Raw genomic sequence first — 23,829 nt, forward strand, 5'->3', positions numbered from 1 at the left:
TTAATTAATTCCACAAATACATCATTTTTCACTCTTAAATTAAAGACAATGGCTCTACTTAAGAACCTTGATTTTGATGAGAAGTTGTGAAGGCTCTCTAAAAAAAAATGTACACATTCCTTCACTTTTTGCACCTTTTGGAATAATTTTGTTTTAATTTTACAATCATCAACATATTTGAATTGATGCATGTTAGCAATTCGATGAAGGTGATCCATCTTGTGGCATATATTCGATTTTACTTGCCATTGATCATGTTCACTAAGGCAGATCTTACATCTTTCATGTCTGTCTTTATGGAAATCTTCTGCCGATCCAAACATGGCAAAAAAAGTCTCAGGCTACTTTCGATGCACCACATTTGTTCTCCCAAGATGCATGGTGGATTGAACATCACGGATATTCATGTGCATAATATTGCCCATAGGGTGAAAATGCTGCTGTAATTTCTGCAAGGTGATCAGCCTTGGGCTCTTATGATTAGGACTCTGGTCACTCATATCAATATTTTTGCGTTTGGTCATTGGCAACTTGATCACTGGGATTTCTTTTTTGGCTGCACTCATGGCACTTTGCCTAGCTGCCCTTTTGTCTCCCGCTTGCTTCTTGACTGGAAGCATGTTCTTTCTCATCTGGAATGGAATGGACGGCAATCTTTGCTTGGGAATTCTTTGAGAGCTGAAAGCATTCACTGGTCGAAAGTCTTTCAGCCTTTCTTGGCTTTATAGGAACCTCGACGTTCCTACTTTGTCTCGTTTGAAGGCATTACCTCGGTTGCTGATGTTATAGATGATGCTGATACTGTGCTCCCCTTTTCTCTAGCAGCCACTACATATGGATTGGGCTCTCATTATCGTCCTTTGTGGTGACAAATTACTTCTATGCTTTTGCCTTTTGTTCCGATTCCTCCTTTGGAACTCCAGGACCGGCTGGAAGATTGGACTTTGACTTCTCCAAGGTCCTCTTCTCGTCCTTTGAGGCTATCTCAATTTCTGTACCTACATTATATTAAATCCTTTTGCCTCAACCTTGGGTTTCAGAGAGAGGTGATTCTATTTGGCAAATGCATCGCCCAGCCAAGTGGTGGAGGAAAAGATTACAGCAACTTTGGGCCTATAAAGTACCACTTCAGCAACAGGTTTTCTTTTGGCGAGTTCTTTTGGGAGTGTTTCCATCTGGACAACTATTAGCTCATCGACACATTGCTCCTCCACTTTGCCACAGATGTTCTGCTTCTTCGAAGACTGTGCCTCACTTGTTTTGGCATTGTCCGTGCTCTTGACAGCGCCTGCGAATGAAATTTCCATCTATGCCATTTGGAAAGTTCTTCTGGCTATTTGGTTTTCATCCATCCAAACTGGAGTTTCATCTTTTCTTCGTTTGGGTTCGCTACTGGGGCAGTATGGACTTTATGGACATATAGGAATTGTAAAGTCTTTGGTGATCTTACTTTCTCTCTGTTTGGCTTTTTTAGGCGTTCTCTGTAACAATCTTTCTTTGATTGCTTGCAGACCCACTGCATAGAACATGAGGTCTTTTTGACATATACTAAAATTTTCAGTTCATGTAATTGTAGCACCTTATTGGGAGGTTGCTAGTCATATAATATAATCAATCAAAGATTTCACCTTTTAAAAAAAAGTGTGTGTGTGTGTTTAAAGGCATCACCTTGGTTGCTAATGTTATAGACGATGTTGGTACTGTGCTCCCCTTTTCTCTAGTAGCCACTACATATGCATTGGGCTGTCATTATCATCCTTTGTGGCAACAAAATACTTTTATGCTTTTGCCTTTTGTTCCGATTCCTCCTTTGGAACTCTAGGACCAACTGGAAGATTGGACTTTGACTTCTCAAGGTGTGGGAATAGGGAGAGAGCAAAGTGTGAGAGAAGGAGCAGGAGAGAGAGAGAGCTGAAAACGATAGTTGCAATTAGATGAGTGTGTTACAACTGAATAGAGTGATAGGTTTTGTCTAAGTGACAAAACCTTATCCTTTACTAACCGTAGTTAGTGAACTAACTGTGGTTAGGGAGAAAACCCTCTTAAGTGAGTAAAAAGTGCCCCTAACCTACTTATTACATTACATTGGTCACTGCTAAATTATAACAATAATTCTAACACCCCCCTGCAGTGCCAATGTCATGTACAAGGAAATGATCAATCACCAAAAGGAGAGAAGTTCAGGGCACTGCGAAATGCCTCAAACTTTTCACGTGGAAGTGCTTTGGTGAAAATGTATGCAACATTGTCATGTGTTGACACATAGATCATACTGATCTCTCCTGCATGCAACTTCTCTCTGACGTAGTGATACTGAACCTCAATGTGCTTCATGCGAGCATGAAACACAAGATTCTTTGCCACTGCAATAGCACTCTGATTATCAATGAGAGTTGGAGAAAGACCCTCCAATGAAAGATGAAGATCAGCAAATAAACGCCGCAGCCAAAACATTCAACTGTCGCTGTGAAAGCTGCCCTGTACTCAGCTTCACATGAAGAGGTAGCCATTGTAGATTATTTCTTGCTCAACCAAGAAATACAAGCTTTGCCCAAAGAAATACAAGCTTTGCCCAAAAAGAAACAATTGCCACTTATGGACTGCCTAGTGTCATAGTCTCCAGCCCAATCTGAGTCACTGTAGGCATGCATCTGCAAGTCACCCCCCCTGGGAAACATCAAGCCAAAAGACTTGGTACCTTGCAAATAATGGAAGATGCGTTTTACAGCCTGCCAATGCATAGTCTTTGGGCTGTGCATATATCTGCTCACCTGAGAAACTGCAAACTGAATATCAGGTCGTGTATTGCAGAGATAAGTGAGGCATCCAACAACCTGACTGTAGAGTGTGACATCAAATGATTCACCTGCTTCATGCATTGTAAGCTTCAGCCCCGACTCCATGGGAGTAGCTATGGGCTTACAATCTTGCATGTTGAATCTATCCAAGAGTTTTTGCACATACTTGGATTGAGACATACCGATGCCACTTTTCTCTTGAGTGCACTCGATCCCCAAATAAAAGTGTAGCAGCCCCAAATCTACCATGTCAAAAGTGGTCTGCAATTCAGCTTTAAAATCTGCAATATTATCTTCATTTGACCCTGTGAGCAGTAAGTCATTTACATAAAGAATGATGACTAAAATATCCCCCCCATCCTTCTTGATGTAGAGGGTGCTTTCAGTTGGACTGTTGTGCAGCCCCTTGCTAGTCAGAAAGGCATGAATTTTTGCATACCATGCACGTGGGGCCTGTTTCAGCCCATACAAAGCTTTATTCAGCTTGCATACCTGAAGTGCATTTCCTGAAATTTCAAAGCCTGGAGGTTGTTTGACATAAAACTCTTCCAACAAGTCTCCATTAAGGAAGGCTGTTTTTATGTCCAACTGATGAACATTCCATTGAAAATTTGCAGCCATTGCTATAACTGACCGGATGGTTGTCATTCTGGATGTAGGAGCAAAAGTCTCCTCATAGTCTATGCCCTTTTTCTGAGCATATCCTTTTGCGACGAGCCTTGCTTTGTACCTGTCAATGGTGCCATCTGGCTTTCTTTTAACTTTGAAAACCCACCATGTACGTATGGCATGTTTACCTGGTGGCAAATCGACAACTTCCCATGTCTGATTTTTCTGAATGGAATGCAACTCATCGTGCATGGCATTCATCCAATGCACATTATCATGTGCCTCTTCAAATGTCTCAGGTTCCTCCTCATCAAGAAGAGTACCTACATAAGCTGATTCAACTGAAAGAGCACCTCCCCCATGCCTTACAGCACTCCGAGTTCTGCCAGGTTATGGAGCATCAATTTTACTCTCCCTGAGAGTTTGTAACAGCCAATTTGGGACTGTTTTTGCTGCATGTATATCTGCAATTTCTTGCTAAACAACCTCTTCCACTGCTTGTGGCGGTGGTAAGACATCTTGTAGCTGAATCGGAGCATGTGGAGGTATCTGAAAATTCTGATTTGCATCAGATATATCAGCAGGGGAACCCAAGGCAATGGGTAGTAACCCCTCAAAGACATCATCGGAAGAAGAAGGCAAATCAAATTCAGCTTGAGTGTGAGCTGAATTTTCTGAAAATATTACATCTCTACTGACAATAATCTTGCGTGTGACAAGATTGTAGAGACGGTAGCCCTTGCTCTCTGCACTGTACCCAACAAAAATGCATTTGATTGCCTTATCAGACAACTTATGCCGAAACTCAACGGGCACATGAGCATATGCAAGGCATCCAAAGACACGGAAATGATCCACAGAAGGCTTTCTCCCTTGCCAAACTTCATAGGGAGTCTTGGTCTTCAAAGATTTTGTGGGTGCCCAATTCAAAACATAATTGGCACACATGAGACCTTCAAGCCAAAATTTGTGAGGCAATTTTTTGCTTTTTAGCATACATCTATCCATCTCCATAAGAGTACGATTTTTCCTCTCAGCTTTGCCATTTTGCTGAGGAGTTAGCCTCACGGTACTGATGTACAATGCCTTTGTCTTTCAAAAAAACATCAAAAGCTGCAGACAAGTACTTCCCTCCTCTATATGTGCGTAATGCCTGTATCTTGAGTCTGGATTCATTCTCAACTATGGCTGCAAAGTGTTTGAAAACCATAAACACTTCTGATTTGCGTTTCAGCCCATAAACCTAAGTGTAGTTGGAGTAGTCATCTATAAAAGTGACAAAGTAAAGATGACCACCCAATGATGGAGTCCTCATGGGACCACAGACATCACTATGGATAAGCTGTAATTTTCGAACAGCTTTTACTGATCCATCCTTTTTAAAAGGAGATCTGTGCATTTTACCAAGAATGCACCCTTCACAGGCATGTGGAGGAGGTGTTTTAAGAGGAGGCAATGCACCAACCATGGCATGTTTTTGAAGCGTCATCAAGCTGCCATAATGCATGTGTCCATATCTGGCATGCCATAACTCCGCATTCTGCATAGCAGCAGTAGGAGTGGAAACTGCAAGAGCATGTGGTGATCTTTTCTCATACATGTCAAGCTGAAAAAGACCACGTAACAAAGTGCCAGACAATCTCAAGGCATAGTCATGCTCTCTGTCATGGACTGCACACTTGTCATCTTCAAAAATGACCTGAAATCCAGCTCTATTAAGAGTGGACACTGAAAGTAGATTTTTTGTGATACTAGGCACATACAAGACATCAGAAATTCTGAATGTTGAGCCATCAACGGCGGTAAGTTCAACTCTCCCGTACCACGGACTGAATAGGAGGAGTTGTTGGCACATGTGACCTTTTTACCAACAGGTGGTTGATGCAGAGATGTGAAGAGACACTTCCTGGAAGTGATATGCTTTGAGGCAACGCTGTCAAAATACCATGTATTTTGTGTCTCATCGACACTGAAAGCTGATGCATCCTTGGAAGAATCATAACTGCATGTCAGAAAAGCATAAGTGTCATCATTACAAGTGGCTGCACTATCCCGAGCAGCCAACTGAGAGTCTGAAATGCAAGACAAGAAGGCATAGTCGTGCTCCACAAAGTTGGCTGTAGCTTGCTCATTGTCAGATGCATGAGGAGCTGAATCTGAGACAGCCATACCGGAGCTGTTTTTCTTTTCTTTTGCAAGCCTTTTCTTGCATTCTCCAATGTAGTGACCTGGCTTTTTGCAGTAATGACATATTCCCTTCATCTTGGGCTTACCTGCATCACCCTTAGCCTTTTCAGAAGGCTGTCCAGAACCACTGGAAGGCTGATTTGCTGAAGTCTTTGCCTGTCCCTTTACTTTAGGCTTGAATTTTGAAAGCATGGCATGTTCACCTGCTCGTGAAGCCATGTTTTTCCTGGTCTACTCTTCCTGCAACAGAAGTCCTATCAACTCATGAAAATTGGGAGGATTTGCACCCCCCCTCAACGACAAATTCAGCGAGGTATGAAAGCTGAGATAAGACTCAAGAAGAGAATTCAAAGTAGTGGTAATCATCTCTGAATCAAGAATGATCTCATCAATATTCAGCAACTGCTCTCGTAAATCCTGTAGCTTTGTGACGTGCACTGACATGGAGTCACCCTCTTCCATATGTGTATGAGACAATTCTCTTTTCAAACAAGACACCCTGGCATCATTCCGAGCTGCATCCATCCTCTCCAAAATATCCCATGCTACCTTTGAGGTCTTACACGACCGGATATGTGGAATGATGAATCTTTTCACTGAAAGAGAAATACACGACAAAGCTAAAGCATCACGTGAATCCCATCTCTTCTCCTCTGGAGTGGTAGGTATAGCTGCACCAATAACTTGTGCTACAGCTGTACCCTGTGCACGACCTCCGCCTCCTTGTTGGGGAGGGGTATTAGGTGCCACATTTGCTGGCCAGAACTCATCCCCATTTACATAGTCCCACAAATTACGAGAAATCAGAATATTGCGTACCATAAAACTCCAAAGGGAGTAGTTGGTACCATCCAGCTTATCCTCTTGTGAGAGACCACTTAAACTGAAATCATTCTGATTTTGCTGGGCCATGTCTGAGGATTTGCGATGGCTGTTGGTCTTGTTGGGCCGGGGTTGTGCTACGCTCATATTGTAGAAGCAAATATTTACATCATGCCCTGCAGCATTGCAAATGGGGCACCATAAGCGTGGGGTCTGAGCCACTTCAGATGGGTTGAGTTTGTTCCTCAAGATTGGGCATTCATTGGCTGTATGGTTGGCCATACAATGTGGGCACCAGACATTTTCTCACCGTGGATATGTCTGAGTTGGCAACTGAGACAAGTGAAGTTTTTGTTCCATGGCCTGCATCATGTCTTCTTTCAGCTTCCTGGTCATGGCCTCTAGACGATCTTCATTTGATGTTTCGGCAGTGGACTTTGATTTGCCCTTTTTTGAGCGCTTATCTTGCGCACTAGATCTGCTATCATCACTGCTAGTGTCTAAGTTGGTCATGCCATCCTCGATGTCAATGGTTGTTGCATGAGCAGCACTGAACGTTTCATAGCTGCTTATCTTTTTCATATCCTTTCGGATTTTCTTTCTTAGTCCTGCAATGTACAGCAAATGCAAATCTGAATTCCCTTGCTGAGAATGGAGTGCACAAATCCCAAAAAATACAGCCAAACATTGGCTAAAAATGCAACTCAAATCTCTGTAATGTCTCTGTCAGAAATCTGCCAGAGCATCCAATCTCTCCCAAAACCTGCCAAAAGTGCTTCAAAACACTCACAGAAAGGTAGTGTGAACTGAAACCTGCAAAATTGCTCTCCCAACACAAAAGCCCCAATTTGTGGCTTCAGATTGCAACCAGAAAGGGGCAAATGGTCTAAAAGCCCCAAATGTTGCACAAATTGCTCTCTGTCTGCAAAAGCCCTAAATTTCACTACGAAATTGCAGTGTCATTGCAAAAGCCCCAAATGTTGAGGTGAAATTGAGTTGAAATTGGGGCAAATCCAAGAAAAGCCCCAAATTTTGCAAAATGCCCAATTCAAAGAATATGCTCAAATCTGCCCAAAAAACTGCTCTGCCGAACAATGGCTTTCTATGTACCTGCAAAGAAAATAACATGCACAGCGAGTCTTCTCTAGCATAACACCTGCAAACGAAGCAGTCCCGTACTAGTTGTACGGACTGCTCCATGAAGATGTGTACGGACACAGAACGGCGCAGCTGGCAAGTGTACGGTCAAAATTCGTATACCTGTACGGATGTACGGACCTGTACGGCGTGGTGACCGTTTGTACGGATCTGTACGGAGGCTGTACGGCTGGCGACGAAATGGTACAGTTTGTACGGATCTGTGCAGCGAGCGACGACGAACTGTTCGGATTGTACGGATGGCGCTGTCGACGAGCTATACTTTGTACGTAATGGGGCTGCAGGCTATACGACGCCTATGTACGAAATGGAGCTGCATGCTGTACAACGCTGCAGTTGTACGGGCAACGAGCTGTACGGCTCCGCAGATACAATACGGGCTGTACGGAATAAGTCCGTACAAATTGTACGGACGATCTGTACAGACGACGAGCTGGGGCTGGAGGACAAGAGCTTGCAAGATGAGAGCTGGAGGCGAATGTGCAGCAAGAGCAAAAGCACGAAGAACCCACTCTGATACCAAATGTGGAAATAGGGAGAGAGCAAAGTGTGAGAGCAGGAGCAGAAGAGAGAGAGAGAGCTCAAAACGATAGTTGCAATTAGATGAGTGTGTTACAACTGAATAGAGTGATAGGTTTTGTCTAAGTGACAAAACCTTATCCTTCACTAACCGTAGTTAGTGAACTAACTGTGGTTAGGGGGAAAAACCTCTTAGTGAGGGAAAAGTGCCCCTAACCTACTTATTACATTACATTGGTCATTGCTAAATTATAACTATAATTCTAACACAAGGGTCCTCTTCTCGTTCTTTCAAGCTATCTCAAATTACTGTACCTGCATTGTATAAAATCCTTCTGCCTCAACCTTGGGTTTCAGAGTGAAGCCAAGTGGTGGAGGAAAAGATTACAGCAAGTTTGAGCCTATAAAGTACCGCTTCGGCAACAGGTTTTCTTTTGGGAGTGTTTCCATCTGCACAGCTATTAGCTCATCAACACATTGCTCCTGCACTTTGCCACAGATATTCTGGTTCTTCGGAGACTGTGCCTCACTTGTTTTGGCATTGTCTGTGCTCTCGTGAGTTTTTTTATCTACTTCGACATCGCCTGCGAGCTAGATTCCCATCTGTTCCGTTTGGGAAGTTCTTCTGGCTATTTGGGTTTCATCCATTCAGACCGGAGTTTCATCTTTTCTTCGTTAGAGTTCGCTACTGGGCACTATGGACTTTATGGACATATAGGAATTGTAAAGTCTTTGGTGATCCTACTTTCTCTCTGTTTGGCTTTTTTAGGCGTTCTCTGCAGCAATCTTTCTTTGATTGCTTGCAAACCTGCTGCATAGATCATGAGGTCTTTTCGGCATATACTGAAATTTTCAGTTGATGTAATTGTAGCACCTTGTTTTGAGGTTGCTACTCATATGATATAATCAATCAAAGATTTCACCCAAAAAAAAGTATGTGTGTGTGTCATCCAGTTCACTGCTTGTTTATTCTATGGACTCTACCCTACTGGTTTCCGGTCTTCGACAGGCTCAGCAATTTGGGGTCTGTCTCTACTTTATGGGCAGGGTTTAATATGTAGCTCAACTTCGTCATTGGGCTGAAGTTGCAGTGGGTCAAGATTGCCTTTCCTCCTTTGTCTTTTTGGGCAAAGGTTTTTATTATGCCCACTCCTCTTCGACTGATGTAGTGGAGCGACTTGTCAGTAGTGCTGGTATTCAAGGGACTGGTTTCTTTGCTTATGTGATGCCCTGGGATCCACTTCTTGATCCTTCTACCTCTCTTCTGACTCACTGTCCGGTCTGGATTACCCTCAAAGCCATTCAATGAGGCTGTTTGCCTTGGCTTCCCTGAAGAAGTTCAGGATCCGACTCATGTTTAGCATCAGCCTCCTTCTCCTCAAGATATGCATGTGCCCCTTGCAGAGGGGATCATACATAATGTTGCACATGCTTTTTCTCGGGTTGATCCTCGAAGTGAAGATGAAATGCTGAGTCCTGCTTTATCACATGCAACTCTTTCGTCCAAGGATACAGAGATTGATCTAGCTCCTTTGCCTATGATGCATGTGTCTCTGCGGGATGCAAATGTGCCCTTTTCACTAGATTCTTTTCATCCCATGTTACACCAAGTTTTTGAGCCTGTGATTCAAAAATTTCGGGTGCCTACCTATATTAAGAAGAATCACAAGGGCAAAAAACAGCTTGTTTTTATTGATGGTGTGGTTTCTAGTGGGGTATTTCACAGAAGAAAGCATTTACTACGCTCAAAGAGAAGTTCATTGCAGTGCCATCAGTTTTTACAAAGCAATAATTTGAAGCTAGAGAATGTTGTGTTTGATCCTCCTCCAGGTTGATATGTAACTTTTTACTTGGCTGCCTCATGACTTTTGCTCTGAGGCTTTACTTGTAAATTTTTTTCCTTATACTTATTGGTGGGTTTTTACGTCTTTTGGGGTTTCCCACACAGAAATATAAGATTTCACACCCCAAAAAAAATGTGTGTGTGTGTGTGTGTGTGTGTGTGTGTGTGTGTGTGTGTAGTGTGTGTGCAAATTTTGAGACCCTCATGTAAATTTTGCTGATAATATAATCATGGATTTACCAAAAAAAAGTGTGTAGTGTGTGTGTGTGTGAGTGATCTGAGTGTAGGTGAGATGCGGTGTGTGCGATGGAGATCTCCTCCTCTGCACAGCCAGCCTCGTCTTCCTCCCTGATTCCGTCCGTACAATCCCCTGCCACGCCCCTGCTGCCTCCTCCGTCTTCCATGCAACTGCTGTCAACTATACGGATTTCCGTACCTCCTTTGCTCAGCCTGCCTTCCGTACCGCCGCCCGTACAATCTCCCGTACAGCCTCATGTACTTTCCCCATTCGCTGTGGACCCTCCCGTACACTCCTTCGTCCCTGTTGTATGGTCAACTGTACAGCCCGTACAGTCCCCTGCACAGCCACCTCCCTCTTTTGTTTTCTCTGCTTCGGCACCTCCTTTTGCCTCTGCTCCTACTCGTGTGTTTCTTCGCCGAAAACATGGTGGTCTGCCTGCCTCTCCTCTCGTCAAATCCGCAAAGCTGGATGGTTCTGATGGCCCTTCTTCTTCACTCCAGCTGGATTTTCTTCGCCAATTATGCTCTGCCTCTGTCACAGAAGTTCCTTCATCGAGTTTCCCGCTTGTTTGCTCCTTGGATTCTACCCTTTTGGTCTCTGGTCTTCAACAGGCTCAACAATTTGGAGTCTGCCTCTACTTCATGGGCAAGATTTTATCCTCAGCTCAGCTCCGTCATTGGGCTGCTGTTGCAGTGGGTCTGGATTGTATTTCTTCCTTTGTCTTTCTAGGCAAAGGATCTTACTATGCCCAGTGCTCTTTGATTGAGGTGGTAGAGCGCCTTGTCAATGATGTTGGTGTTCCTGGAGCGGGTTTCTTTGCTTATGTTATGCCCTGGGATCCACTTTTTGATCCTTCTGCAACACTTCTGACTCACTGTCCGGTTTGGATTACTCTCAAAGTGCTGCCTGTGTCTCTTCTTCAGCATCTTCCAACTCTTGCAGCTTTTTTGGGAAGGCCTCTCCATATTCAGAGACAGGAGTTCTTGCAAGCCTCCCGTGATGTTCGTCTTTGCATTCTACGTTGGATCTTGATCTGGGATTTGCTCATCTGATGCGCATTAGGCTCCATTTTGCATCTTTCCCCACTGCATGTTATCGGTGCGTGCTTGCCCTTCCATATCTAGGCCCATACCACCTGCTCCTCCTTCAGCTGTCAAGGTTACTCTCCCTTCTCCTCCAGTTTCTGCTATGGCTTCTTTGGTGAAGTCCTCTACTGCTCCGAAGCACTACTGCAGGAAGGTTGATAAATCACAGGGAAATCTTCCTCTTGCTGAAGAAGCCCAGGATTGCACTCTTGTTGAGCACCATCAGTTTCCTTCTATTCAGGATATGGATGTAACCCTTGCAGAGGGCAAATTACAGGATGATATGCATGCTATCTCTCAGGATACTGACCCTGCTTTTATTCAAATTGATCCTCCGAATGAAGCTCAAATGTGGAACCCTATTTCATCAGATGTAGCTTCTTTATCGGAAGACACGGATGTTGAGCTAGCTCCTATGCCTTTGATGCCTATGCCAGAGTTTACTTCTGTCAGGGATGCAGACGTACCTTTTTTATTGGGATCTTTCCATCCCATGTTACAATAGGTTTTTGACCCTTTGATTCAAAAATTTCGGGTACCAGCCTATATCAAGAAGAATCATAAGGGCAAAAAACAGCTTGTTTTTATTGATGGTGTGGTTTCATCACTGCATCAGTTTTTACAGAGCAACAATTTGAAGCTGGAGGATGCTGTGTTTGATTCTCCTCCAGCTTAATATGTAATATTTTACTTGGCTACCTCATGACTTTTGCTCTGAGGTTTTACTTGTAAAAACTTTTTCCTTGTACTTATTGGTGGGTTTTTACCTCTTTTGAGGTTTCCCACACAAAAATATAAAGATTTCACTAAAAAGTGTGTTGAGTGATCTGAGAGCTCAAGAGCTTCAGCCCAAGCCCAGCCCATGTGATAGCTACCATGACCTCCTGCGTCTTTTTTCGGTTCCCGCGTCAGCCCACGAGTCCAAGTGCTGCCTCTGCTTTGATTTTCTCGCCCTTTTTGATCTTCGTTGTTTTGTTACAGGTCCCGTCAAAACACCGTACTATTTTCGTACAGCCTGTACGTATTCTGTCAGGTGTCCGTACCCTATCAGGTGACCATAGTGTGTCAGTCTTTAGTACTGTATCGGGCATCCATATAGTTTCCCGTATAGGTATTCCGTGCAAGTATTCCGTACAGATTTCTGTGTAGGTATTCCGTATAAGTATTCTGTATAGATATCCTGTACATGTTTTCCGTACTGTTTCAGGTCTCCATACAGGCTTCCGTATAGGTTTACGTTCAGATTTTCCGTACTGTGTCAGGTATCCATTACAAGTTTTACGTTCAGTTTTTCGTACTGTGTCAGGTATCCATTACAAGTTTCCGTGCCTTCTGGCCTTTTCCAGGTGCCTACTTGTAATCTTTTTAATTTTGTACTTCATGGTGGGTTTTCACCTCTTCTGAGGTTTCCTACAAAGAAATATAAGATTTCACTATTAAAAAAAAGTGTGTGTGTGTGTGAGTAAAATGGTGAGACTTTCTCATGATGTAATTGTGCTGCTTTTTTTCGGCTCTGTAATATAATTCGTCATAGTTTTCACCCCCCAAAAAAAAGTGTGGGGGTGAAAGAAAGAAAGAAAGCCTATTAACGTCCACTGGAGACCAAAAGGTCTATGGGACAGCAAGAAACCCTCTAGTACATCTGCCTTAGGGAGGGCACATGGCAGCTCCCAAGGAGTGCAAAAAGCAACCCCAATTATTTAGAGTACCTACATGATATTCTGGAGAGTAAACAGCCATACATCAGTTTAAGACTGAGAGTCTTTTGGTTTTGATTTAAAATCTCTGATTAGTGCTACCCCTTCACGGTAAACGGCCCATTTTCCATCCTTTCTGGCAGCCCTGACTTTAGCTGATTCAGTTGCCTTAATCTTGAGTTGATTTTGTGTAAGCTCCTCTACTATCCATACTTTGGTGCCCTTCAACTTGTAAGATTGTCGAAGAAGCTTGATCCGCATATCTTTTGACTTCAATGTAAGGATTGCATGAGCTCTATAGTGCAAAATAGAAGCTGGCCTGGAGTCGTCATCATCCTGCTCATCATCATTCACTCATTCGATGTTGGGCAAACTTGATTTGATCTTTGTCAATATTTCACTATATGTATCCTCCTCTTTGTACCAATCTTTTGGGAGCCCCCCTATTCTAATCTTCAGCGCATTATCACATCTAGCTTCGTGTTCTTTAATCTATGCTTGGATATCAGACTTACTTGCTTTGTTGTCAACTTCCACAAACACTTCCTTCCTAGCAGTTTGTACTTCAGTGTGAACAAGATCTTTGACTGTAGAGACTAGCTACGGGGTAGGGGGGGAATCCTTACAAGATTTTACAGCCTCATCAATTACTCCCTGCTTACCAGGCCCTTCCAAGATGTGAAGTCGGGCCTTTACTTCTGCCAGCTCCAATCGTAGCTCTCTCACTGCCTGCTGCAGATAAAAAATATGATCCTGTTGCCCGAGGATGGGCCGTTTTGAGCCTTCTTGTTGGTAATTCCGTGCGTATGGAGAGGGTGTCATGGCTGCAACTGTAGAGTACGGAACCCTGATGGATGTTGAAGGAGTTGAGGGGGTTGAGGGGGACTTGGAGGAGAGGGTAGGCCAATCCATAGTTGGCTAAGGGTGAGTAAAACTGATTTTGAACCTCCCAATGGCAAAGCTCGATATCAACCTCCTCTCCCCTCACTATGATCTCACCCTGAGCATCTCCCTCTTGGCTCTTGAGTCTCCCCTCTCCATCTCCATCAGGTGACAAGGCTCAAGCAATCTCCCCTCCCATCTCTCTCCCTCACCAAGCATCAAGCATCTCCATCTCTCGTCTCAACAAGTTTTAGAAGCTTGTACGACTACCTACTCTAAAACTCTAAAATCTGCCTTTTTTGTTGTATCAAAGTACCATCGGACGTACGCTGAAGATTTTTTAGTTCATTTAGTACCGCACTAATATCGAACAGTACACATCAGATGTGATCAAACATGTCTACCATGCCCCCCTTCCCGCATGGCTATAAAGAATGTACTTGCCCTATTATGATAAGGTGCAGGATGGCTGATCATGAAGAGAATCCTAACTGAGTCACCAAAAACCTCAACCTGAATTACATGTAAGCTCTCCAACTAAAATTAACTTAGTATCTAATTGCTCAAAAAAAGAATTGTCATTAAATCCCTCTCAAAGCCATGCCAAAATATCCATTCGTGAAATGGATTATAATGAAAAAGGCTAAATTACTCTTAATGACATATGCATAAACAAAAATACATATATAACACACTCTTGGAAAACTAATAATTATAAAATGAAAATAATCAATAAGGATGGACCTTTCATAAAGGATTGGCATTGTGAAACACTGGTACCTGTAAATTGAACAATAACGTGAAGAGACCTTTCTCGGCAGCCACCTAATACACACCACATAAAGAAATGAGATGAACATGTACAATAACTTAGAATTTGTGTCAAAGAAAGGAAGATCCCAAACAAATGAAGAGTTACAACAATCATAGAACAAGGAGCCGACATAATTACAAGACGAGAAACAAGGGCATAAATCTAAAAAGATCCACCAGATCATTAGAGACAATTTATGGTAAGTGTACATCTAGAGGATTTGGGTGACCCATAGAATCACATTACCCCAAAATGTCCTTTTATGGAGACCATTTCCTCCGCTTGACTGAGGATGCTTTTGTCCAAACATCAGGGATACTTGTAGCTCCACCTATCACATGCTGTACGTGTAGAGCTACAGGCTGATTCCAGACCTCATCTCATCAATTCCACATTGAAAGGAGGTGAGAGGTTGAGGGCATAAGATATCGCTAAGAGCTAAGACTCTGCACTCTATGTGAAACACAAGAAGTGAAGAATATGAACCATGTGCTATCCAAATGTCCCTGATATTATGAGGTGATACCATTGTCTATTCTGAGAAGCCCTTATCTGCATAGTGGATTTTTTGAACAACATAGCCCCCAATGTCCTTGTCAACCAATTTCCAACATCCGAAGCAACATGTCTGGAAAGAAAATGATCACAGCATTGTTTGCATACACCCTTACTGGATCAACGATCTCATTAACCTCAACTGATATGCCCACAGAAGGCGGAGGCTCTTTCCAATCGTTCCTGGTATCCTACAGCCCCTCGTGCATCACATCAAAAACCAATCTGGTTTCATCTGAGGCATGAACTGGGTGATCTGGACCCACAACCAATTTGAGAGGATTTGTCCCTGCTGTCTATTGAAGCTGCAGCCATATTGCCTCACACAACCACTCAGAGAGACCGCTTTAAAAAAATGCAGAGCAGCAAGCAGCAGCAACTGCGCACAGGAACAACGCAGACAAAGCAGCCCAAAACAGGGGGGCAAACACAGGTCAGTGTATTTTCATGAATAAATGAATTTGGGCACTTAAGAAAATGCACACGAAAAGGCCGAAAATAGGGCCAAAAAACACAAGGTTGCAGGAGCGGAAAAATGAACAGAGGGGCGCTGCAGACGAAGCTCTAAACTTCAAACCTTTCTCACTGTCACTGTCTCCTGAACATACATACACTGGGCAGAGAGCAAAGCAAAAGAGGCATTGAAGAGAAAGCCATCGGGGCAGCAACAAGCACTAGAGCAGCTGATATTGTGCGACAGAAAACCTCTCCTTTTGATGACACATGAGCATGGGATTCGCCAGGCCAAAGGGATGGGATGCCAGGGTTGTAGATGGGAGAGGGAGAAATCAGCAGGAGCTCCACCCACACACACCCACACCCAACCCAACCCCCTAAAGTTTTAATTTTAGTTTACGAGGGAAGATTGGATTTGTGCTTGATTTTTAGGCCCAAAACAAAGAACTACATCCCAAATCTGTTAAAATATGCAGTTTATCACCTAAAACTGCATCAAAACTATAAGCCTTTTTGTAGGTGCATCAAAACTATAAGCCTTTTTAGAGAAGTATAAATTATATAGGGGCAAGGAGTGGAGATATGGAAAAGAAGGCAAAGGACTGCAGGATTATACCAACATGCGCTGTCAATTCCTAACGTCAGTGTCCCAAAAAATTGTATGTGAGACAGCCACCCAGTACTGGCCTCTGCCCTTCTTATGCGAATCCTCAAGACCAACTAGGTCATTTATGCCTCATGCAGAAATTTGAGGGCAATTATCTGTGGATAGCATCTCTGTTCATTCAACTTCCTAGTAAGTATTTTACCTCTAGAACCTAAAAGCTAGAGAAGGAAAAAGGGTTCCCTCGGAACAAAAACAGTTGTATTTAGATGTATCTTGCCTCATAACCATCTGCTCCCACAAGTTGTGTTGCACACAAACCTACATGCATAATACATACGTCCATACACGCATACACGCAGTGCAACACGGCCTTGCACAAGTGTGCACATGTCTGTATATCACTGCTGAATCCCACCCCAAAATCGTTACCTGTGCAGCACATCCTTTGCGCCGAGCAAGATGATCCATTCGCTTATTGTCTTTGAACCAGTCTACTGACACTAATTGCAGCAAAGTTTCTCCCGCTGGCATCTGTGTTCAATTTCATCATGCATGCTTAAAATGAATAAAAAGAAAAGTTAGAGTAATCAAGGAGATCCATTAACACCACTAACCTTCGAACGATCAAAAGGAAATCGTTTGCTCCGAATACGAAAATTATTTCCATTAGGAATGCTCCAGCAATTTCGAGCATTGTCATGATCGTCACGAGCTATTGTACTAGGGAAAGCTGACCCATCCAAGGTATCCATTGTCTCCTCTGCAGAAGTTGTCACTGCAATAACCAAAAAGCTTCAAATCGCAATTTAGAACCAAATCCAATCTTAGTGTTGGTGCCAAGAAATAAATGTCAAAAACTCAGATGCATCTAAACCAACATCAACTTATCAAATGTGATTGGGTGTTAAGTTAGAAAAAGCACATACGATTTTTCAGCAGTTCTCTTCAGCCTTTCAACATTTATATTGTGCTTCAATGAGAAACGTGGGATTTTCTTCAAGTGATGCAACACTTTCATATTCTATCTAAAATGGCATCTAAACGGGTATTACAAAGCCATGATAGACAAACATCACATTGTCAAGTCAACATACCAAATGTGCAAATCTTTCCTCGCCCCTACTTCTAAAAGCTTGGTTTTTCCATATCATACCCATGGCCTGTGTGCTAAACAAGAAGAAAGTTGAGTGTGTGTGGTTTAGACTTATGATACAAAGAATGCTTTACCCTTGCTAACAAATCATTAACCAGTAGAACAGCTATGAGGATTTAAGCTTTGGAAGCCTTTTTCGTATAGATAAACCCTTCGGGTACACAACACAGCAGCAAAATCAAGACAACATCCAGTTGTCTAAAACAGAAAATATAAGGTATCACAGCCATGTCAATCTTGAAAATCTCATTTCAGTTTGAGAGAAAAGAAAGAAAGAAAGAAAGTCTACTTTGAAATTTTCTTCAGGTTTGTAAGCGAAGAGCTGTTATTATTCTTATTGTGAGCTTTGAGAAGCTTAGAAGGCTAGTGTCAAGCTTTAAGAAGCCTTGTGACTTGTACATTGTTAACACTATTCTCGAATCTCAAGGCTTTGTGACTTCTAAATTGTTAACACTATTGTTGTCAAAACTTAATCTTCATTCTTAAAACTTGTTGAACATATCCGCTCAAATACACATCAGCTACCAGGAGATTCACTTGTCTAAGGGCGTGAGCGAGGCCTTGCCTTGGTCACATGATTCTAGACCTGGGTCGACTAAACTCAAGTACAAGGAGTATGGCACATCTTTGCTCTAGGTAAGCGATGTTTCTGCTCATATTCATGTATCCATTGGTGAAAAAGTAATTCTGCCTCATAGTACCTAGGGCATTGTATTGACATGCTCCTAGGTCTCCACCTCATGTGTCTCACAAAGAGTATAGAGCCTAAGATCTCTATGGTGTCACGTGGTTACAATCTCGCATACTCCCTTGATTTGGAATCTGTGGGATGAGATCCATAGCTGACCCATGATGATATGTATCCCACTCTTACAATCGTCATCACACCAACTATATATACCTTCATAAGGCTAGAATATATCCAATCTTACAAATTAAGGTTTTTAGTTTCTAGGTGACTTTAAACAAACTTATGAATCAATGATAAAATAAAAATAAAAAATAAGTCAATAAGCAAAGCTACATTGATGTTTTCATCAGTACCCAAGCACAACCCACCATTTGGGTTCCAAAAGATTCCAAAATCTCTTGGGTAAACCCAATGCCTACTAAGTTTTGAATTCGCAACCCAAACAACAAAAACTTTGAAGCCAGAAAGAAGAACAAAGTAGCAAACAAGAGAAAGAAATGAGAGAGAGAGAGAGAGAGAGACTACTGGAAAATATGGCTCGGGGATGCATTATCGCCTTGTATGGCAGGCTATTACTCGTATGCTTCACTCTTTTCAGCCGGTTCCACCCCTAGCAATTCAAGACATGCTTTAGGATTGGACTCTTCTGCCATTAAATTCATCCATTCGTCCTTTGAAGTTGTCTCACATTACAATGTCTTCTTTATATAAAAGTCTATTGCCTCCACCTTGGGAGTCAACTCAAGCAAATCAAATGTGGGGATTGACTCGTCCTCTCAAATGGTGTCGTCAACGCTTGAGGCAGATTTGGCATTCCAAGCTTCCTCTTCGACAACAGATCTTTTCTTGGCGCATTTTATTGAAGGTTTTTCCTTATGCACTCTTGCTCTCATGCCGTGGTATTGCTCATCGTTGCTTGGCACCCAAAGTGTCTGTTTCTCATATTTCCTGGCATTGCCCTTACACATGTGGCTTCATCGGCATTCTTCAGCAGAGATTGCGATTACACTTTCCTCATACTACTTTCTGCAGGTTTTCTAGCTTTTTGGGATTTATCCTCACCGACCGAAGTTTGCCTTGTTCTTTTCTTGGGTTTGGTATTGGGCAATTTGGACTCTCTGGAAAGATAGGAGCCATAGAGTCTCTGGTGACCCTAGTTTTGCTAAATTTGTTTTCTTTCGCCACTCTTTGCAGCAATCTCTTTTTGATTGCCTACAAACTCGCTATATAGAGTATGATGTATATTTGTCCTACACTAAGATTTTCTCTTGATGTATTTTCCAGCTATGTATCTTTTAGCTTCCAAGTTTTGGGATAGCTTCTTTTCACCAAAAAAAGTGTGGAGAGAGAGAGTGCCCTACACAACAATGAGCGGGATCCACGGGCATGATAGATGGAGCTCTAGGGCAGGATGTGCTCAACGGAACTGGGTCTCACACACACACACGCACACTTTTTTTTGTAAAAGAACTTTCATTAAGAAGAATGTACATTCATAGCTGTCCCAAAGTAAGACAGCTAGTACTCATAAATTAGAAAAAAGCAAAGCAAACCATCAAATGTATACACACACGCACGCACGCATGCATGAGAGAGAGAGAGAGAGAGAGAGAGAGAGAGAGAGAGAGAGAAGGGTGCGCAAGGGTCTTGAATACTTACATGAGAATGCACTCATGTTGTCCTTGATGGATCTTTCAGAAAATGCCTGCAAAAAGAAGCCTAATGTCACCACATTACTACAAACTAGCACAATAAGAAAGCAGCACTACACAAGGCATGATCTCACCTCTGGATTGATCATTTGCCCATCATCCTCATCATCAGACTCATCTAAATCTTGCATATGGCTGTCGCTCCCACACATTTGACTCAAGGGAGCAACGGGCTGGGTGGCTGGTTGTCGCATCCTTCCTTTCCTCGTACGTGTGAGTTCCGAGTCCATCTTCATTATCTGAGTGAATTGAGGTATGATGTGTCCATCATTTTGGGCAAACCATTCACGCAAGCCTGAATTCCAATAAAACAAAAAGTAGTAATTTTCCTCCTTCGAGCGTGAATTGTTGAACAAATGAAATAAGAACTATATGTCCAGCCATGCAGATTTCTCATTAGATTATCCTCGTCACCAAATTTGAAGTTAGGCCTATCTCAAGCTGTTTCGACCTTTCTTAGATAACATGCACATTTGGCCAAAGAATACCAGCACAAAATGAGACTAAAGAAGCCATGTTGCAAATTTAATTTTAATAAGAAAAAAATATCCACCTGTCTACAGAGAAGCCCCCTGCATTAAATATCTAGCCAAAATCATACATGCAGAGAAGATAAACACTTTTCACTAGGTCAGGGCTGATACCATCACATTACCCTGGTGGTATGGAGGAGCATAGAAGGGCCCAACAACCCCAAAGTATAGAAAAGGGAAGCCTTGCAATGAAATAGAACATCCCCATCAATTACATTAACACAACTGGTCACAGCATCCAAAATCTTGAAACCCACTAAACCTTCCAGTTCCAAGTGAGTAAATTGTGAAGTGTGATGCACATAAAAGCACCGATCTGGAAATCAATCCAGCGATTTATTCTAATTCAATTTACCCAATGATGCACTAATAATGTGGTCCTTAAACTATCCTTGCCTATTCCTTAAAGTCTCCCATCATTTTGCTGATGATGAAAACTACTTTTTACTGATACCATCACGTTACCCTTGGTGGTACGGAGGAGCATAAATGGCCCAATAGCCCCAAAGTATTGAAAAGAAAGCCTTGCAATGAAAAAGAACATCCCGACCAATTACGTTAACCCAACTGGTCACAACATCCAAAATCTTGAAACCCACTAAACCTTCCAGTTCCAAGTGAGTAAAGTGTGACGCACATTAATGCACCGATCTGGAAATCAATCCAACCTGTAAAGAGTTTTATTCAAATTCGATTTAGCCAACGATGCAGTAATAATGTGGTCCTTAAACTCTCCTTGCCTATTCCTGAATTCTCCCATCATTTTTGCTGATGATGCAAATGCAATGTATTTCTTTCCCTTTGTGATCACAAATTCTGGTAAGAGGTGCAGCTGACATTATGACTTCTCTTGTAGTTGCATGCGTTTGAACTGGCAGGAATATCTAATAACTGATTTCAAAATGATACTTAATCTAAAATGAGGAAAACATCATAAATACTATCTTATGGATGCATTAATTTGAGCTAACAGGTCATTGATGTACCTGTGAAATTATAGAGAGGGATAGCATTGCAATGCCAAAAAAGACACTGGCGTGAAATTACTACAATATTGCAAAAAAGGAATCTCAATCAAAAGTTCAACTGGATAACGTGTGCAGTCACAATCTCACAATTGTCTTTTAATACAATGCATGGTGTCTCCTCAGAATAACAGATTTTCCTCCACATATTACCCTGACAATCAATCATTCACGTCTTGGTTACTGCTAGATGCACAGGGTGAGAGAACATGCCCCCCTCTGGATATAGAACTTCAAGAATACAATCAAGCCTAGCATCTCCATAAACCTAGCAAGGGGACCAACAAGAAAAACTTTAATGCAATGTAGAAAATATGGATTAGTGATCTGTTGAGGGAATAGATGATTCTAACCAACCATCCTTTCTAGCTATGGAGATAAGTGATGCTACATTTAAAGAAGTTCCAATCCAAGAGGAAAGGCTAATCACCTTTGAAAGCAAGAAAGTTTGACCTTCCTGTAGAAATTAGCCTACACATTAAAATAGTTATATATCATTGTCCTGCTTTGAAGGCATGCAAATAATATCTATAGGTCAAAATGTTTGTGCAAACATTGATGACATACTATGGGACGTTTTTGAAGAAGCATGACTACCAAGGTGCATGGGAAAATCATCCGAGAGTTTCCAATGCACATTCAATATTAAAGATGAAAAGTTGATGTACTGTCACACATCACGCATGTCATGAATCAAAAAGTTCTACAATTGCCAAAGTAAACGAGACTTAAAACTGCACAAGTATGTCCAAAAGCTTTAGTCTAAAGGTACATGGATTAGATCCCTGATAGAAGATGAGCTGGCATCCAAAGATGGCTGCATTATGAGAGATAAATCATACAAAATGATGTGTCGTAAGGTCATTTACTACTCTATAGCTATTACAAATCTATGGTCCACCCTATTGATGCACTCCTCACAATGAAGATGCTTCAATAGCTCTCATGTCGTAGCCCTCTGGAATACTCTGGTATCGGCATAGAGTCTTCTCCTGGCTTTTCAATCACTCGCTCCTGCTCTACCATGTCCGATTCTGCTTTCGCACACCAGTCTTGTATATAGGTCCATTTTTGGCAGCACCTGATGGCATGACCACCAGTCATGAACCCGCCTTCAAACTCAAGGTACCTGCATCCTCCAATTGTCCCCCTCATGATGGGTGAACAGCCTGGCTGTTTCAACCCATCCTTCGTCTGGCTAGGTCTGCAACCAAACAAGATACCAAAGACATCATATCCCAAGCATAAATCCACATTACCCAGAGAGTCAAGCTCCAACTGTGGTTTTGTGTTGCTGTCCCCCTCTAAGTCACGGCCTCCGTCTGACCTTAAGTCCTCAGGCCCTGTCAAAGAATCCCCCATTGCTCCAATAACACCAGTCAAGCACCCAGATGACTCAAGGCACTCATCATTGTCCATCACCTTCACAAAAGATCCTAACTCCTCTCCTGTCGAATTCTCAATGTCTAACATTCTAACAGTAACAACAGGGTCCATGTACCTAATCTCAGCAACACTCGGAGTTGCCACTACAAAAAGTACCTCTGTCACCAACTGAGTTGACCCATTTGACTCTGAGCTGGCACCCTTCTTCTTCTTATCAGCCTTCTTCTTTTTGCAATCTTTCACAAAATGTCCTAGCTCATCGTAGTAGAAGCACTACTTCTCTTTCTTTCTCTTTTTCTCGTTGTCTTCATCCGAAGAGTCCACTCCATCATCAGATTTGGGCTTGCCTTTACCAGGCTTACCCTTGCCCTTGCCTTTGCTCCTGTCTTGAGCTATTAGGGCCTTGTCATCCTTATCTGTACCATCGTACTTCTTTTCCCGAGCTTCTTGCTACAGCAGCAATGAAACCAGCTCCTCAAAACTATAGCTATGGGGGAGCATTCCCAGCAACAACCTTGCCATCCCGTTCGAGCTCGTCCTTTGACCAACTGCCGCCAGCTGATCCCGCACCACCTTCATCTTGGTGATGTGTTCCTATACCGATTCCCCTTCATCCATCCTCATGCCATACAGCTCTGTCTCGAGGTCTAAGATTCTCGCCTCATTGTCAAGCTCATATATATCCCTCAATGTCCTCCAAGCCTCCATCTATATGTGCAGAAGCATTGCATCCGCCGTCATACCCACAATGATAGCAAGGCTTCCGCATCCCGGATCTACCATGCTCTCACTAATATAGGGTCTATTGGCGTCAGCACCGTTGACGTGGCTGAAGTAGTCACCGGTGGCCTCGGGTATCAGCTCCATCCCCCGTCGCTATCCCCTTAACCAAGTGGATCCGAACCTTCATTTTCCACAACGGGTAATTGGTTCCATCGAACTTGCATGTCATCAAAATTTGGGATCTGATATCTATTGGCCATGATAATGAACTGAAACAAATAAGGAGTTTTAGAGTGCCGTACACCTATCTGAATCTCATCCTCCCACCTGAAT

General features: G+C 42.6%; 1 protein-coding gene across 2 annotated transcripts in view; it reads right to left on the reverse strand.

Moving 5' to 3' along the window:
- The window catches only part of LOC147886935 (protein ENHANCED DISEASE RESISTANCE 2-like), a 137,165-nt gene that overhangs the window by 38,509 nt on the left and 74,827 nt on the right, over positions 1-23,829 (reverse strand). For both annotated transcript variants that reach the window (XM_087394851.1, XM_087394849.1), the window contains exons 14-18: positions 19,904-20,124; positions 19,777-19,822; positions 16,888-17,048; positions 16,703-16,804; positions 14,622-14,666 (exon numbers count right to left, since the gene is read on the reverse strand). In XM_087394851.1, coding sequence (XP_087250977.1) covers positions 14,622-14,666; positions 16,703-16,804; positions 16,888-17,048; positions 19,777-19,822; positions 19,904-20,124 — 575 coding nt within the window. The remainder of the gene's footprint in view (positions 1-14,621; positions 14,667-16,702; positions 16,805-16,887; positions 17,049-19,776; positions 19,823-19,903; positions 20,125-23,829) is intronic.

This window comes from Dipteris shenzhenensis, chromosome 23 (genome assembly GCF_047967505.1).
Source record: "Dipteris shenzhenensis isolate YYH24624 ecotype China chromosome 23, Dip_SZ_1.0, whole genome shotgun sequence".
Taxonomy (NCBI): domain Eukaryota; kingdom Viridiplantae; phylum Streptophyta; class Polypodiopsida; order Gleicheniales; family Dipteridaceae; genus Dipteris; species Dipteris shenzhenensis.